The 15,236-nt window shown below is 30.6% G+C and overlaps 2 protein-coding genes across 2 annotated transcripts; one reads left to right on the top strand and one right to left on the bottom strand.

The window, feature by feature from the left end:
* The first annotated feature begins 1,838 nt into the window (after positions 1–1,838).
* On the top strand, positions 1,839–5,630 carry LOC107440605 (uncharacterized). The gene is made up of 2 exons (XM_016053579.5): positions 1,839–1,980; positions 4,751–5,630. Exons 1-2 carry the CDS (start codon positions 1,954–1,956, stop codon positions 5,495–5,497), a joined length of 774 nt encoding a protein of 257 aa, XP_015909065.3. The 5' UTR covers positions 1,839–1,953; the 3' UTR covers positions 5,498–5,630.
* Positions 5,631–6,391: 761 nt separating this feature from the next.
* LOC107440604 (uncharacterized) lies at positions 6,392–13,237 on the bottom strand. The gene is made up of 3 exons (XM_016053578.5): positions 13,011–13,237; positions 11,589–11,768; positions 6,392–7,582 (listed from the first exon to the last, which is right to left on the bottom strand). Exons 1-3 carry the CDS (start codon positions 13,090–13,092, stop codon positions 6,621–6,623), a joined length of 1,224 nt encoding a protein of 407 aa, XP_015909064.3. The 5' UTR covers positions 13,093–13,237; the 3' UTR covers positions 6,392–6,620.
* Between the last annotated feature and the right edge of the window lie 1,999 nt (positions 13,238–15,236).

The raw sequence follows: 15,236 nt of genomic DNA, 5'->3' as shown, positions 1-15,236 counted from the left end.
TATTGAAATGCGATTTTTATTTTGTAATCTACAAATCTGAAGTTTGGATCACGGGGATATTTTGCAACACAATTTTGTTTTAAATCCGATTACCCCAATATTTATACTAACAAGGAGCTGGTATCCATATCCACCTATCTCTGCCTTAATATCATTATTTCTTTTTTTAAGAAATGATTAAACAAATATACAATTTTAAACGTATTAGAGTACTTGCGTATTATCCCATCAACCATTTTTATCAAATAAGAAAATAATTTTAGAAAATAAATTAAGAAATGGTTCAACTTTAATTATTATCTTATTTCTATTAATCCCTTTTTTTAAAAAATAAATAATAATATTTTACAATTTTTTATAATAAATTATTATATTAAAATAAATTTGAACGATACCAAAATGACTCTGGCACGATGGGGTGCGAAAATGGTCGATGCGACAATGCGTAAGTACCAATATTAAATTAAATTAATATCTTTAAAATTATGATTAATACTTATTTTTTCATATTGGTAGCTTTTTTAATTTCTTTTGCATTTAGGAATATACTTTTAAAAGACTACTAAAAGAACTAAACAATAACAAGTCTTTTAAGATTCTAAACATACTCTGTTTCATGATCTCAAATAGTGTTTTACTTTATTTAAAATTTTATCATAGGCATTTGTGCTGCCGATCTAGATTAAAATATATTTATTAAAAAAATTGTTTATTATAAAGACAGTAAATTAAAATGCAAAACAGACCAATTTTGTACTAAGTGAACATTTTTAATCACAGACGGAAAGTGGATCCCACTTTAAAAAATCAATAAGAACAACTTTTAAAAATCCCGTTGCATTTACTTTAGATACCTAGATACTTGCTTAAAAAATTATCGTATATTTATCAATCATAATCAATAATTTATCTAAGCCCTTAACCATTTACGTCAGCTAATTTACTCTGGATTTTAAAAAAAGTAAGTTTTTTGATGTTTTGGAATACAATACATTTCATCTAAAAAAAACTCTAAGCATAGTATTATGAGTAGTGGGGACTCAGGAGATAAAGCGTTCGCATTCCAATGAGGTGAACCGGGCTCGAATCCTAGAGATGGCTGGTAGATACGAATTCTGCACCCGGCTCGCACCGACCCAGTGCTGATGTAAAATATCCTCAGTGGTAGACGGATCTAATTAGGTTAGAGTCCCCTTGCCGTCAGGCTACCCATGAGAAGTTTTCGTGGTTTTCCTTTGCATACAACGCAAGTGAGGGTTAGTTCCGTCAAAAAGTCCTCCACAAAGAAAAAATTCTCCTAATACTTGATCTAGGAGTGCCCTTGTCTTCTGTATTCGGTTTAAAATTACAATGATACGGAGTTGAACATTGGTAGTCGTAAACCCAAAATTAGGTCGGTTATGAAAAAAGAACATAGTATTACTTTGGAAATAACGTAAGGATTCGCTAAATGCATTGATGATGCACAAATAAAAAATATTTAGCTTCACAAGTGCATTTGAAATCAAGAAAACTTTTTCTTTTTACAAATCCTGTATATGTGTGACATCAATTCCAAGCATTTGAATAATTAAATCTCTTTTTAATTAAGTTTTTAACTCATTTGAACTAATAATTTTGAAATGAAATGTTCCAAAATTACGCAATGAATAAAAAAGATTAATTATAATTGCACCGTAAGCAAGAGATGTTTAAATTTTTTCTTACCTAACAAAAACGTATTTATTTTCGTACGCTATCGTCTGATTTAAGAGGAAGAAATATTTCTAGATCTATTCATCATCAAAATATGTATGACTGGAAATTTTTGTTTAATTAAAGGGAATGATATAAGTTTACTTAAACCCATACTTTTGAATTATGAAACTATTAAAAATCGTGACGGGCAATTTTGTTCAAAAAACTGCGAAGTAAGACACGTCTAATCATTTGCTAAGTTGATCTTGAAAGTAAATGGTTTGGGAAACAGTGAAAAAAGAGGTAAGTAAAATCTTTTTAATTCGATTTGTAAGAGTTAAAACGTTTTAATGTCAATATTGTTGGTGTTTTTAGTTTATTTAGTAGCTCTTTTAATTTGTAAAAAATTATAACATTTGAAATTTAATTTACTACACTGTGCTGCATAAAAAAGTTCTGTTACCATTTATGCTACTTTTCATGTAAATTGACCTCTTATATACGATTATAGCCCCAGTTTTTTTCCATTCTCCACCATTTCCTCGGAACACCCTTCCCCTTTATTTAAAAATGTTTTGTACTTTTATGACCGTAAATTTGATTTAAAGGAAGGTAAAAAGATAAATTTAGTGACGTGCTCAATGGATTTTTCAAATAAAACCAAAACAAGATTTTTTGTAGTATTTTAACTACTGTAAATTATTATTCTTTCGAATAACAGAACTTATTTTCATTTACTGAAAATCATTTATATTAAGAATTCAAATAAAGAATCTCCTTTTCACACAATTTTTCTTATTTAATCAATTTAAATTTAAATAATGAATATTAAAGTTAAGTGAAGCATTCCCGCAAGAGTCCATTATGGGGAGGAGGGTCATGGAGGCTCTACAATTTTGTGACGTCAACGGCATGATTGTGGCAACGTGGTCAGCACTGCACACAGGTCGCTTTAACTTGTCAGACAAATTGGTACACATTGATCTAAAGCTGGGAAGGCTTCAAGCCACCACTGGGGATCGAACTCTTGTTGCAGTTTAGTGTTTTAACTACTGAGCCATAGCGGTTCAAATAATGAATTTTACTTGTCCCGTTAGATCATTAAAGAAGTTTTAATCTTATTTCTCTTTCGCTAATTTACATCTTACACTATTCATACATAAACTTTAGAATAATCAAGAAAGGAACTGTAACTAAAACAGTTTTCAAAACAGAAATTCTATTTTGTTTGCTTCTAAAAAGTTCTGGAAAAGCTTAAAGCTTACTACAGGACTACATCAAAATTAGTAAGTTAGCTTATAATTTAGCAAAGAAGGACAAAATATTTCATTTGAAGGTTCAAATCGAAGCAAAAATAAAAACGAAAGTAAAAGTGCTAAAAAGAATAACAAATTAAAAATAAAAGAGATAGAGGAGAGAAAATGTGGGATTAAGAATATAGCAATAATTTGTGCAGTTAAATTTTTTATGAGGGGCAAGAGATATAAAAAACATGAACAGTTGAGGATTTTTTCTCTTTTTAATTTGTAATTTTATCATTATTATAATAATTTTTTTACAAATGAACTTTTTTTCTGCGACATGTTTTCGCGATTTTTGTAATTTATTTCATATGTTGAAATTTGAATCTTCAAATAACAAGAATATTTAGTCAGCAATATTGGATGCTGTTCCACAGTGTATTTTCCTAACTGCCTTGAGAGAGTGTCAAGACCTTTTCTAAAAGGAAAAATTATTTTTTTAGCAGTTATATTTCTTATGAGGGCTTAGAGAGGCATTGATATTTAATACGTGAAAAGCTGTTGAAATTAGGAGTTGCTTTATTTCCTAATTTATAAAGAACTATTGAAAGTTATAAATTTTCTCTAGTTTTTTTCCTCGTAATTTTTGAAAGTATTTCAAGTATAGAACGATTTTCAAATTTCTAAAAACATTTTCTCCCTAAACAGTAAAAATATTCACCAATAATTTCAGTTAAAAGCGGGAAAGTGGAAAGGTTAAAAATCCTCGTACGGTAAAGCTTCCGGAAATCTGCCCTTTTACCCGCTTTTAATCAAAATTATTATTAAATATGTTTCAATGTTTGAAAATGTTTTGGAATAGAAAGTGGAAGCTTGAATCTTGAATAAGTACACTTTGGTATTTTTTTAGGTCTAGGAAAAAAAATTTTTATAAACCGAAGAATAATTTAAATTGAATTTGATGGACTAAGTGCTCGGTAATCAAAATGTTTAAGGAACATTATGGACAAAACAATACATATTAGGGTGGCTAATTAACATTTAGGTAGCAAATATAATTTTTTTAAAAAATCTAACGGTTTCTGACTGAAATTAAAAATGTTTAAAATAAATAAATTTCTTCATTTAAATCTTAAGTAATAACTATATAAGAAGCAAATTTTTCATTCACTTTTGACAAGGATTCTAAAAATATTAATTAAGATTCGTGATTAGGGCACGCTTTGTCATTGTCTCTAAAAATAATGTGCTCTGTGCCATAGACTTAATTTTTTAAAATAATTAACGCATGTTACCAATGAAAAAGCCTACATTTTAAAAATTCTGGATCAAATTACGATAAAAGCACTGGCACCCTGAGTGCAACATCAGTAAAATTAGTTTTTGTCGTAAAATTATTTTATCGCAATTTTTACAGTAACATTTGTTTAATTACAGTGATTCAGACTGAAAAAATTACGGTATGGTATATAAACTTTTTTGTTTCGTAAAATTATACGGTAAAAATGAATTCTACGGTAAAAAGTACTAGCATCTTGATTGTCGGTACTTTTTTTAAAAATTTTTCCAGAATTTTTTGCAGTGTACTTCGATGCTGCATTTTGAAGTAGTATAAATAAGAGTTTTGTACTCATGTTTTTGAACATTTTCATGAGAGTTTTGTACTTTTGTTGTTTTTTGTTGAAAACTGAATTTTGGTATGAATATCCCAACTATTCTTATTTGAAATTTCACTAACTTAGAACATTTACTTTGCATTCTATCTGCAACAATTTCAAAATTGATGCCTTTAATTTCAATGTTTACTTATTATAGGCCTTTTCTTTTTGCAGATGACGATCACCAGAATTTTATTAGCGGTAGTGGCGATACTTTTGTGCATTTACTTGGCTTTTGGACTTCCTCACGGAACTGAAAACGTTAAAGAGAATAATGAACAGGGACTTGAGATGCTAAATTGGGTTCGTGAATATTTAGAGAGAAACGCATCTCAACCAACACATCCTCAAGCACTTAACGGCTCCATTCCCACGAACAGCTCTAAACCTCGCAAATTCTACTCTATTGCCCCTCCAATCAAAAAACCTGAGGATGAAACCCAAAACACAAAACATAATAATTTAAATGTTGGCAACAATACTCATGCCACATCATCACCTCATTCGATAAATACAAGCAAGAACTCCTCGGAATCAGAGCTAGATCTTATTTTTGTATTTGACGTCAAAGACCAATCAGAACACAAAGATGAACCAGAACACAGAGATCAATCAGAATACAAAGATAAATCAGAATACAAAGATCAACCAGAGTACAAAGACCAATCAGAATACAAAGACACAATACTTGATGTAAAAAATACAGGTACAAAGCACGTTGATAAAATAATGCTAAATCATATAATTTTCTCTAAAACGGTCCGAGTGAGTAAAGTGGAAGAAGTGTTCGAAGATCTAGTAGCTCAAAATGTCAGACGCATCATAAAAGAAGATAGGGCAGAAAAAATAGAAATATCTAGAAATAAAGATACGGAAACGATAGGAGATGAATTTGACATTAAAGACCTTCTTTCGCTATAGATTGAAAAATATTTTGTATAATTTAAAGCATATTTAAATGTTAAAGAATGCACTTATAGCCCACGTGCTTATTAGACTTTATCTGTATTTGTTTTCGAGAAATAAATTCTAAAAGTCAATTCAGGTATTTAAATTATTGTTTATAATTTAAAAAAAAACCCTAAAGTCTTTTATTTTCTAGAGATTTTTATTGAGGTTACATACTTTGTTTTCTCAATATTAATTATTTATTATTCTTAAAAGTTTGAAAATGGTATAAAATTGTTGTATACACATTTTAAGCCTTTTTGTAACATGTCCTTCATAATATTCTAGAGTTTTAACTTACGTTGCAGTCAAGAAAGTTTGGTAACAACAGAATCAACAATTCAAAAAACTTCTTATATGTGTAATTGTTTGGAATTTTTTACCACTTTGATATTCTAAAACTACTAAAAAAAATCGACTTCACCGTACAAATATAACAATTTCGATTTGTACCGATTTATGGTAATATGGTTTAACGGTTATTATTGTTATTTTGTAATAGGGTTTGATACGAATACAAAAAAAAGAGCACGCCGCCGACCACTTTAATTGTAATGTTTTAAAAATTCGAGGTGATTGTAATGAAAGTCTTGATTTTGCTAAGCTTTACTGTAAGTATCTTTCAAAGAATATGTTTAATTTCATACAGCATACAGGTGCAATTTAAAAAATAGCATGATTTTGGAGAAAGTTAGTAAATATATTTTCGATAAATAAGTTTCGATTTCATTAGTAAATATATTTTCGACATGTTTAAATATTCGATATATATTTATTTATTTGATATATATTCCATTTATTTAAGTTTAAATATTTATTAATAATTCAGTGAAATTTATGAATAACTTCATGATAAGTGAAACAAAATTTAAAATTAAATTATTTTTAATAAAGCATTATCTCAAATAGGAAGTTACAGACATAGAGTAAAAAAATGACAGTAGTATTTTGAATGTTTAGCTTTGAATTAAAATACTAACCATTCAGTTAATAAAGAGTTCATCCTGTATCTTTTTATGCAGTATTTCACAAAGTAAGATTAGAGAACTATTGAAATTTGTACATAGAGTTAAGTTATCTTTTAGTTATCTTTTAGTTATACACATTCACATTTTCGTCTGGCAGCTCCCGTGCAAAATCCTGCAACTTTACCTTGTGATCTACAATTCAAAACACATAGTGCAATATTTGGACATGAAGTCGGTGGGAAAGCATGAGCAGGTGGTAGAGCATGAGCAGGTGGTTGAACGGGAACAGGTGGTAATGGTCTGCGATAATTAGTTACAGGAGGTTGAATTTGAGGAGGCAATGCTGGAACCAGAGGGTGGCCACCGCTAAAGCAGTTGCACAATTCATTTCTAGGTCCTAGGCATATACCGTTATTGAGACCTCGACTTTGACAAAATGCTAGACAAAGAGATTTTATTGGACATCCTCCTCTTACTGTATTTGGGGATAATAATCCTCCAACTGGCAGTGGACCTCCTACAGGAGCTGGCAGTGAACCTCCTATAGGAGCTGGCAGTGAGCCTCCTGTAGAACCTGGCAATGGTCTAGGCGGAGTAGCAGAACTAAAGCAATTGCAGAGTTCACTCTTTGGCCCTAAGCATATGCCACTATTAAATCCTCTTCCTTGACAAAAGGCAAGACACAAAGATCTTACTGGACATCCTCCCCTGATAGTTGTTGGAGACAGGAGGGAGTCAGATGCCTCACGTGGTCTGTTCTGGCACTGGCAATTTAATCTTTGGGGACCGATGCATTGACCAGATGAAAAACCTCGTTTTGTGCAACTTCTGAAGCATTTAATGAGATTTGGGCAGCCCTCTGTACCACCACTTGTTGGAACTGCGTCCGTAATCGGACTTGGAGCTTTGCAGATGTAGCATTGACAATGCTTTTTATTAGGTCCGGTACATATGCCATCGAAATTGGGACTTTCTTGTTGGCAATTTTTTTTGCATTGTATTTCGTCTGGACATCCTTTTTTGTTATTCTCCCAAGCCAATAATCTTGAGACTTCTGGATCAGGTTTTAATGAAATTCTACCAGGTGATCCTAAAAAAATATTTAATTTATATTAATTGAACATGTAGTTAAGTTTTATTTTATTTTATTAAAAGGTTTGGAGTATAAACATATTTCTTAAAACTAATTTTTTAAATATAACCTTATGACCAATAGAGTAAATTCATACATTAAATTGTGTATAAATGTAATAATGCAGCTAATAGTGACTAAATTTAATAAGATTCTGAATACAAGATTTCGAATATAACTTTTAAAGGAAAATGTAGGCATAATTGTTTTGTTATTACCATTACATTATAATATTTTGAATGTAAAAAGTTTTCATAAAATAACGTGTTATAGTTTCCTAAGAACAAAGGATAGCAAGGAAGAAGTATACTACAATTTAAATAGAAGTTGAACAGCAATGTAAAAGAGCACAAAACATTCAGTAAACTGAGATGATCGATAATTTTGGTACTAGAACAAGTACCATCAGCAGATCCGAATCACTTAATTTTACTCTATTCTTTCTCAGCATTAATTATGGCATGTTCTGTCATCATTGCCATGATCGTCTGTTTTAGTTAACTATATAATGAGGGCTCTTGTACGTTTTTTAAATTTTATTTGATAGCGTGCTCTAATGTAGCCAATAAGTACCCCTTATATTTAATAATGCACTGTTAATAATTGTGTTTCAATGTATTTAATGCTAACTTTTACAGATAAATAGCTGAATACCCAATCATCGTAAAGGGTTAAAAAAATGTCTGCACCATGTTCGGTGCTAGCCGGTAACAAAATTCGTACCGACCAGCCAACCCTGGGATTCAAATCTGGGTCACCTCATTGGGAGGCGAATCGGCTTCTTGCTAATAATTTTCTGTTTTGTAACAATCTTTGAGCAGTCGATCCCATTTTGAGCTTACGACTACCAAATGTTCAACTCCGTAGCCTTGTAATTTTGAGCACAATCCAGAAGACGAGGGAGCTCCTGGATCAAGTATTGGTAGAAATTTTGCCTCAGTGGTGTTTTTTTTTTTTTTTTTTTTTTGATGAAACTTATTCGCAGTTGCGTTACACGTAGAGAGAAATCGCGGAAACCTCCCAGGGTCAGCCTAATGGCAAGGGCACTCCCATGGTCCTTCCACCACTGAAGATATCTTATGTCACTGTGCTCGATACGAGCCAGATGCGGAATTCGCTGCCATTCGCTGTTAGCCATCGCTTGGATTCGAACCTGGTTCAACTCATTGGGTGACAAATGCTCCATCCCTTGACCCACAGTGGGTGAAAACTCCAATTACTGTTCTTTAGTTACAATGAAAACTTTTATTTAGTAATCAGCAAGAATTAATAGAAAATTACCTACATGGCGCTTTGCACAAACAGCATGATTGTGTAAACGGTGACTAACACAAAATGTTTCCATTTGAAAAAAAAAAATTCATCTTGAAAATTTAATGTTTTACGTAATACTTATGTAAATGGTTTTAAAACAAAATATGTACATTTTACGTATTTTCATAAATACTGTACATGAATATTGCACAATTGTTACGTAGAATTAAGTTTTTTTTTCCTCCTCACATTTTTGACAATAGTTGTTATATTATTATTTTTAAAATAATTGCATCTAAAAACAATTATGTCTAAATATTTTTGCATTAAGTTGAACCTACATTTTATATAAGTGAGATTAAAAAATGCAAGTTAGTGTCATTTGATTTAAAAAAAATTTAAATAGAGCTCAATATCTTCAATTAAATAATTTTAATCAAATTGAACTCTGAATTTTAAAAAAGTCGTTCTCTGATTAATGGGATTTTTTTTATTATCTAATTTCAACATGCAAAATTAAATTTTTCAAAACTTGTTTTCATCTTAATTTCTAACGTTTTAAACATTATGCGCAAAAAAACCTTTTATATTATCTACAATTTTTCGATATTCGACTTAAAGCAATTGTAGATCCCCTTTTAACCATAAGTTCCTATGAAGAAATAATCTAAATAAAACTAATAATAATTTCGCCAAATGTTATTAGTAAAATTCAAATAATATTAATAAAAGTGAAAACTGCTAAAATTGAACAATTGTACAAAAAATGTTGAATAAATGTTTGAGCAGTTTTAGTTCCAATCAGTTGAAAATGGAATAAATAAGATCATCCATAAAAATTATACTTATTGTCAGATATTTTATGAAAAACGAAAAGTTTTTGTAACATTCTAAACTTCTAAATTCTGATATTTCTATAAAAAGAAACAGTTATGACCCGAGGTCTGCGAATATGTAATATTTTTAGGAGATAGAACCAATTTGTTAGGTATAAGTATTTTATGGTTTGAAAAGAAATGTAACGTTTTCTTTTTATCTAAGCTTAAATTTTACCAAACTTTTAGGCGCCAGCTACGATTGTTTACGAGTTTAGATGATAGAGTCAAAAGATCTGTAGAGCACTGGTTAGGACTTATTTTTATCCTATAATGTTTGGAATTTGAGATATCACACATATAGTTAAAATAAATGATATTATAACAGATGAAATATTAAAACTCCCAAAGCATTTTGTACAAGCAACAAATTAACGTCCGAAAAATCAAAAAATAGGCTATTCAAAAAGTATGCTAATTCAAAAAGTATGCTAATTCAAAAAGTAAGCAAATTCAAAAAGTATACTAAATACGAAATAAATATGTATCTATGAGATATGTTTGATTCTAAAATGATGATAAAATCTTTTTATCTTTTATTACAAATTCATCAATAGACTGGAGTTATATTTAATTTTGTCCAAGTAACAAACGTATTAAGTTATTAGTTTCTTATTTGGAAAATTACTTTATATTTTTAGAATATTTACTAAACGTGCAAACATAAATTCTGTTTATCATTAAAAATGATATTTTATTTGGCATTGAAAACCTTGAGATAGTTTAATCCAATCTTTTTAAAATTAAGAATGGGTTGTTCATATTTTACCCCTACTATAGATAATTTCAATAATATAATCTGAGTCGTGATTTCTCAGTGGACAGAGCATTCTCTCCATGAAACGCAAATGCGGGTTAGTTCCATCAAAAAGTTATCCACGACGGAAAATTTCTCCAAATACTTGATCCAGGTGTTCTCTTGTCTTCTGGATTGGGTTCAAAATTGCAAGACTACGGAGTTGAACATTAGTAATCGTACACCCAAAAAATTGGGTCGGCGGTTCAACGACGGTTATAAAATAAAATAATATAATCTAAGAGTTGTGGTAGCTCACGGAATAGAGAGTTCGCCTTTCAATGAGGTGAACCGGGCTCGAATCCCATCGATGGCTGGTCGCTACGAATTCCGCACCCAGCTCGCACCGACATCAGTGCTGACGGTAAATATAATTAGTGGTGGACAGTTCATGGGTTAAAGTCGCCTTTCCGTCGGGTTTACCATGGGAGGTGTCAGTGGTTTTCCTTTTAATTTAACGCAAATGCGGCTTAGTTCCATCAAAAAGTCCTTCTCAAAAGCAAAGTTTCTCTCACTACTTGATCCAGGAGTTCCCTTTTCCTCTGAATTAGGTTCAAAATTACAATTACGGAGTTGAACATTGGTAATCGTAATCGTAAATTCAATAATCGTAATCGTAAATCCAAAATTGGGTCGGCTGTTCAACGATGGTTATAAAATGAAATAATATAATCTAAAAATATCACCGAGTATGTGAAATTCAACAATGAAATTTTTCTGAAACTCCAAATGTATTACTCAGATTTTATCTACATTTCTAATAATTTCAGTTTTATCAGTAATATAGGTATAATCAGTAACAAATTACTGATAATCTCAGCGTTGTCATTAATATAGGTATTATTAGTAAAATCTATATAATATACTCTAGTACTGATAATTTCAGTAATATACTTTAAAGCTCATTAAAGATGCGAAAAATTGATTTTTGCAACCATTTATATTAGAAATTAATTCTAAAAGTTTTTTTCAAGACAAATAACAAAAGAATTTTTTTCAAGAAATGAAAGAAATTTTAAAATTTAAATTTAATTTATACCTGTACAAAACTGTTTCGGAATGCAGTTGAAGTTGCTGTCTCTTGAATAACCTGGTAAACACTGGCATCCTGGTATGCACCACTCTGGACATATCTGATCACCATCGCATGTGTTGCATGTATCTTCACATTCGGAGGGGACTTCATTGGGTGGACATTGCCCATTTGCTATTGATAACCCTAGGAACAAAATATTTTTCTAATAAAATTAGAAACTATCATGTCTTAAAAAAAGTTTATATTAGCGTCACTGTTAAAAATTTAAGTATTATATAAAATTAACTAATTGAATGTAATTAATAAATTTGTTTAAAAACTCATTTTAATTGCTGTTGTTTTCGTGTTCACGGATTTTCAAAGAACATCGAAGATTCGCCAGTTTTCGGTGCTTCCTGACCATCGAGAACAGATCTTAGGTTGTCCTCTAGTGTCACCATTCCTAATTTCAGAATGTATGGTGTGGGTGCTGGGCACTCAAAAATTTGTTTCGTAGTTACAGTGACATCCGGGCAGTTTCTGCAGCGAAACTAATTTTACTTGATTAGAATAAATAATTCTTTTTATAATAAAGTACATACAAAAAATATTAAATGTAATATATGAAATGAGTGTCTAACGGTACACAATAAAAATTTTGGTGTTTAGTTGCCACCATTTTTAATATTGAGGTAAACTAAATACATTTTTAAATACAGAATTGTAGTTACCGAGCAAGAAATATATAAAAATGACAAAATAACAGTTTTTTGAAAGAGTTAGTGGAAATATATAACTAAGAATGAGCTTGGTATTTAAACAAAATGTTTTTGCAATGAAGACATTAAATTGATTCTAACGCACATAAAAATATGTGCTGGTAAGCAAACAAACAAACAAAAAAAGAATAAAAAATAAATAAAACTATAACAGAAAAAAGTGAATAAAAAATGCGACTACATGATTTGTAAAGAAAATTTTAGTTTACTTCAACACAAAAAATGGTAACTATAAACAAAATGTTTTACAGTGCACATTTTATGGTAAACAAAAACTCATAAACAAAGCATTTTCACTTCATAAAATGTTTTAAAAATAGGTATTAGCCATTTTGTCCCATTATAAATTTTGAATAACTTACAAGAGACATATGGATAAAAACACTGCAAAAGTGAATTGTTTCAGCTAACCTAGAATTTCCCTCCAAATCCACGAAGTGGATTAAATGCGTAGAAGTGTACTTTTTTAACCCGTACTCTTAAACAAGATTTCCCATAACTCTTTAGTTTCTGACAAAAATCTTTACATGCCGAACTTGCTTGAGGCTTGTAACGAATGCAAATTTTTCTTTTTATTCTAAACTTTTAAAGTGGTCTTTAAGTTTAAACCCTTTATTAAAACAATTTGAATTTAAATAATAATAATGAAATCCAGAAATAAACTTACCTATCCAAAAAACGAAACACAATTTGAAAATATTCCTGGAATTATACATAATGGCATTAAATCGTAACAACGAATAAGGCATCTGAAAGTCAGATTAATCTCATGACTTGTTTTTGCTTAGTTGAAAATTTTTAAATGATGTAACAGTTACGCAATACAATTGTCGGCATAGTTGAAAATTGGAATTTGATGTTACAGCTTTTTAATTGTTAAAAATGCCTCTAGACAATTATTTAAAAGAGAGATTGCTATCACATTGAACAAAACCGTTTTCAATTCAGGGGATGGGGAGGGTGACCACGATTGAATATCATTTATTACAAAACTTAATTCAAACATATAAACAGCATAATAAATGTTCAACAATTCGTCCGTGAGTTTTTTATTAGCTTCATTGCTCTTAATGCGTGTTGTGTCCAATGGACGTAGTATTTGATTCTAGTATTTGATTGATAGTCGTTGATTCCATTTTTAAAACTTTTCTAATGAGAATTGTTCCTCGATTTTTAAAGACTATACTAATGGATTCAAATAAATTCCTTAGTGTTATGTCGTCCATTTGTCTAAATCACTTTGTACATTTTTAAATTAGTCTTGTTTAAAGAGATTTTAAAATCAACAATTGTTTTAGAAAGTTGTGGTATTGAATTTCGGTTGTACAAATTTAGATTTTTAAAGACCACTTTATCGCTTACAATACTGAATACGAAGAGATTGCCTGAGAAGTTATATCTGTATCCCATGTATCTTGATCCCCAAGTCCGGGACTCTGCCCTGTATGAATATGCTTTGTGTTTAAAAAAAAATAAGAAAAAGAACGTACGAAATTCTTTGTTTAGTTGCTAACTTTGAGAACATTGATAGTATATCTATAATTGTGTGCAAAATTTTTTCAATCAGCTTAAAAAATTCTCGAGATATACACAAAAAGTAAAATTAACATTAAGGGGCCCACAATTTAGGCCACTCTCCTGGCAAAACTATTAGAGCCATATTTCGCAGAGTGCACCTACGCCCTATATTTTGGGGTAAGAAATCCGAATCCGTCGGGAAAAAAATTATTTTTATTCAGAGAAAGTGCCTGTGTGTCTGATTTTGTAACTTAAAATATCGTCTGCACTAATTAGTCAGCATATTTCAGATTAACCCCTCGAACCATTAAGATTGAGTCCTATAACACGAAAAATCCGATCATTAAATCAAAAGTTATTTATTGTGGACCGTTTACTTTCTAGAGCACATTACAAAATAGCTATCAAGTTCTCCAAGCCTCCACTGTCATGATATTTTATTTTTCTGACTTTGATGGCATATAGTGCACTGTAAGAAATTGTGACTCAAAAGTGAGCCAAAAATTAGGCAAAATTGTTCTAAAACAAATAGTAGTCGAGTTTGAAAACCCCATATGTTCAAAATTGAAACAGCATATACTCGTTTTTGATCAAAATATATAATCAGTGATGTAGCGAGAGTAATGTGTGAGAGAGCTGTTCATTGGCTGCCGGTTGTATCTCCAGAGATGCTCTAACTACCATAGCTGTACACACCAGTTCAGAGTGAGTTAGTAAGCCATATATTGTGGCCCCTCAAAGACACATCATGACTTGCTTTCTATTCGTATAAACAAAAAGTGAAATTAAATTGTCAATTAAAATTATTAATTATTATCCAAATCGCAACCCTTTGTACCATTGAAATCGGAAATTAACAGGTCATAATGTGTCCTTGCGGCGGCCACTATATAAAGTTTCCTAACTCTCCCTGGACTGGGCGTACAATTTTGTTGGTTACAGCGTCTTACTAGGATCAGGAGGATCATTGGTTCGATCATTGTAACCAATGAACATCTCTCTCGTGCATTTTTCTTTCCACATCAATTTTGCGACTATGCATTTTGCTCAAAAATTAGTATTTTCTGTTACAATTTTGAATACGCAGGAATTTCAATTTCGATTGTTATTTGTTTCGGAGCTATTTTGACACAAATTTACTCAATTTTGAGTAATTCTTTCTTACAGCGTGGGTCCTTTATTAAGGAAACCCACATTGTAGGCGCATAGATATGTAGCGATTGGTACTTTCGTATAAATGGATTTAAATACATATGAAAATACTTTCCTTCCCAATCGAAATGAATGCATAATGTTTTGCACCGATAGAAAGATTTAGATAAAAAAAAATTTCCACAATCATAAGTGATAAAAAATACGTAGGGATTTTGTTATG

Source organism: Parasteatoda tepidariorum, chromosome 3, assembly GCF_982258835.1.
Source record: "Parasteatoda tepidariorum strain Cologne lab strain chromosome 3, Ptep-v5.0, whole genome shotgun sequence".
Lineage (NCBI taxonomy): Eukaryota > Metazoa > Arthropoda > Arachnida > Araneae > Theridiidae > Parasteatoda > Parasteatoda tepidariorum.
This window is presented reverse-complemented; position numbering and strand designations above follow the sequence as displayed.

Coding starts and splice junctions, on each gene's coding strand:
- LOC107440605 (XM_016053579.5), top strand. CDS start 1,954: ATGGTTTGGGAAACAGTGAAAAAAGAG. Junction 1,981..4,750: donor GGGAAACAGTGAAAAAAGAG/GTAAGTAAAATC, acceptor TTCTTTTTGCAG/ATGACGATCACCAGAATTTT.
- LOC107440604 (XM_016053578.5), bottom strand. CDS start 13,092: ATGCCTTATTCGTTGTTACGATTTAATGCCATTATGTATAATTCCAGG. Junction 11,769..13,010: donor GTGTTTCGTTTTTTGGATAG/GTAAGTTTATTT, acceptor TTTTGTTCCTAG/GGTTATCAATAGCAAATGGG. Junction 7,583..11,588: donor TCCGAAACAGTTTTGTACAG/GTATAAATTAAA, acceptor ATATTTTTTTAG/GATCACCTGGTAGAATTTCA.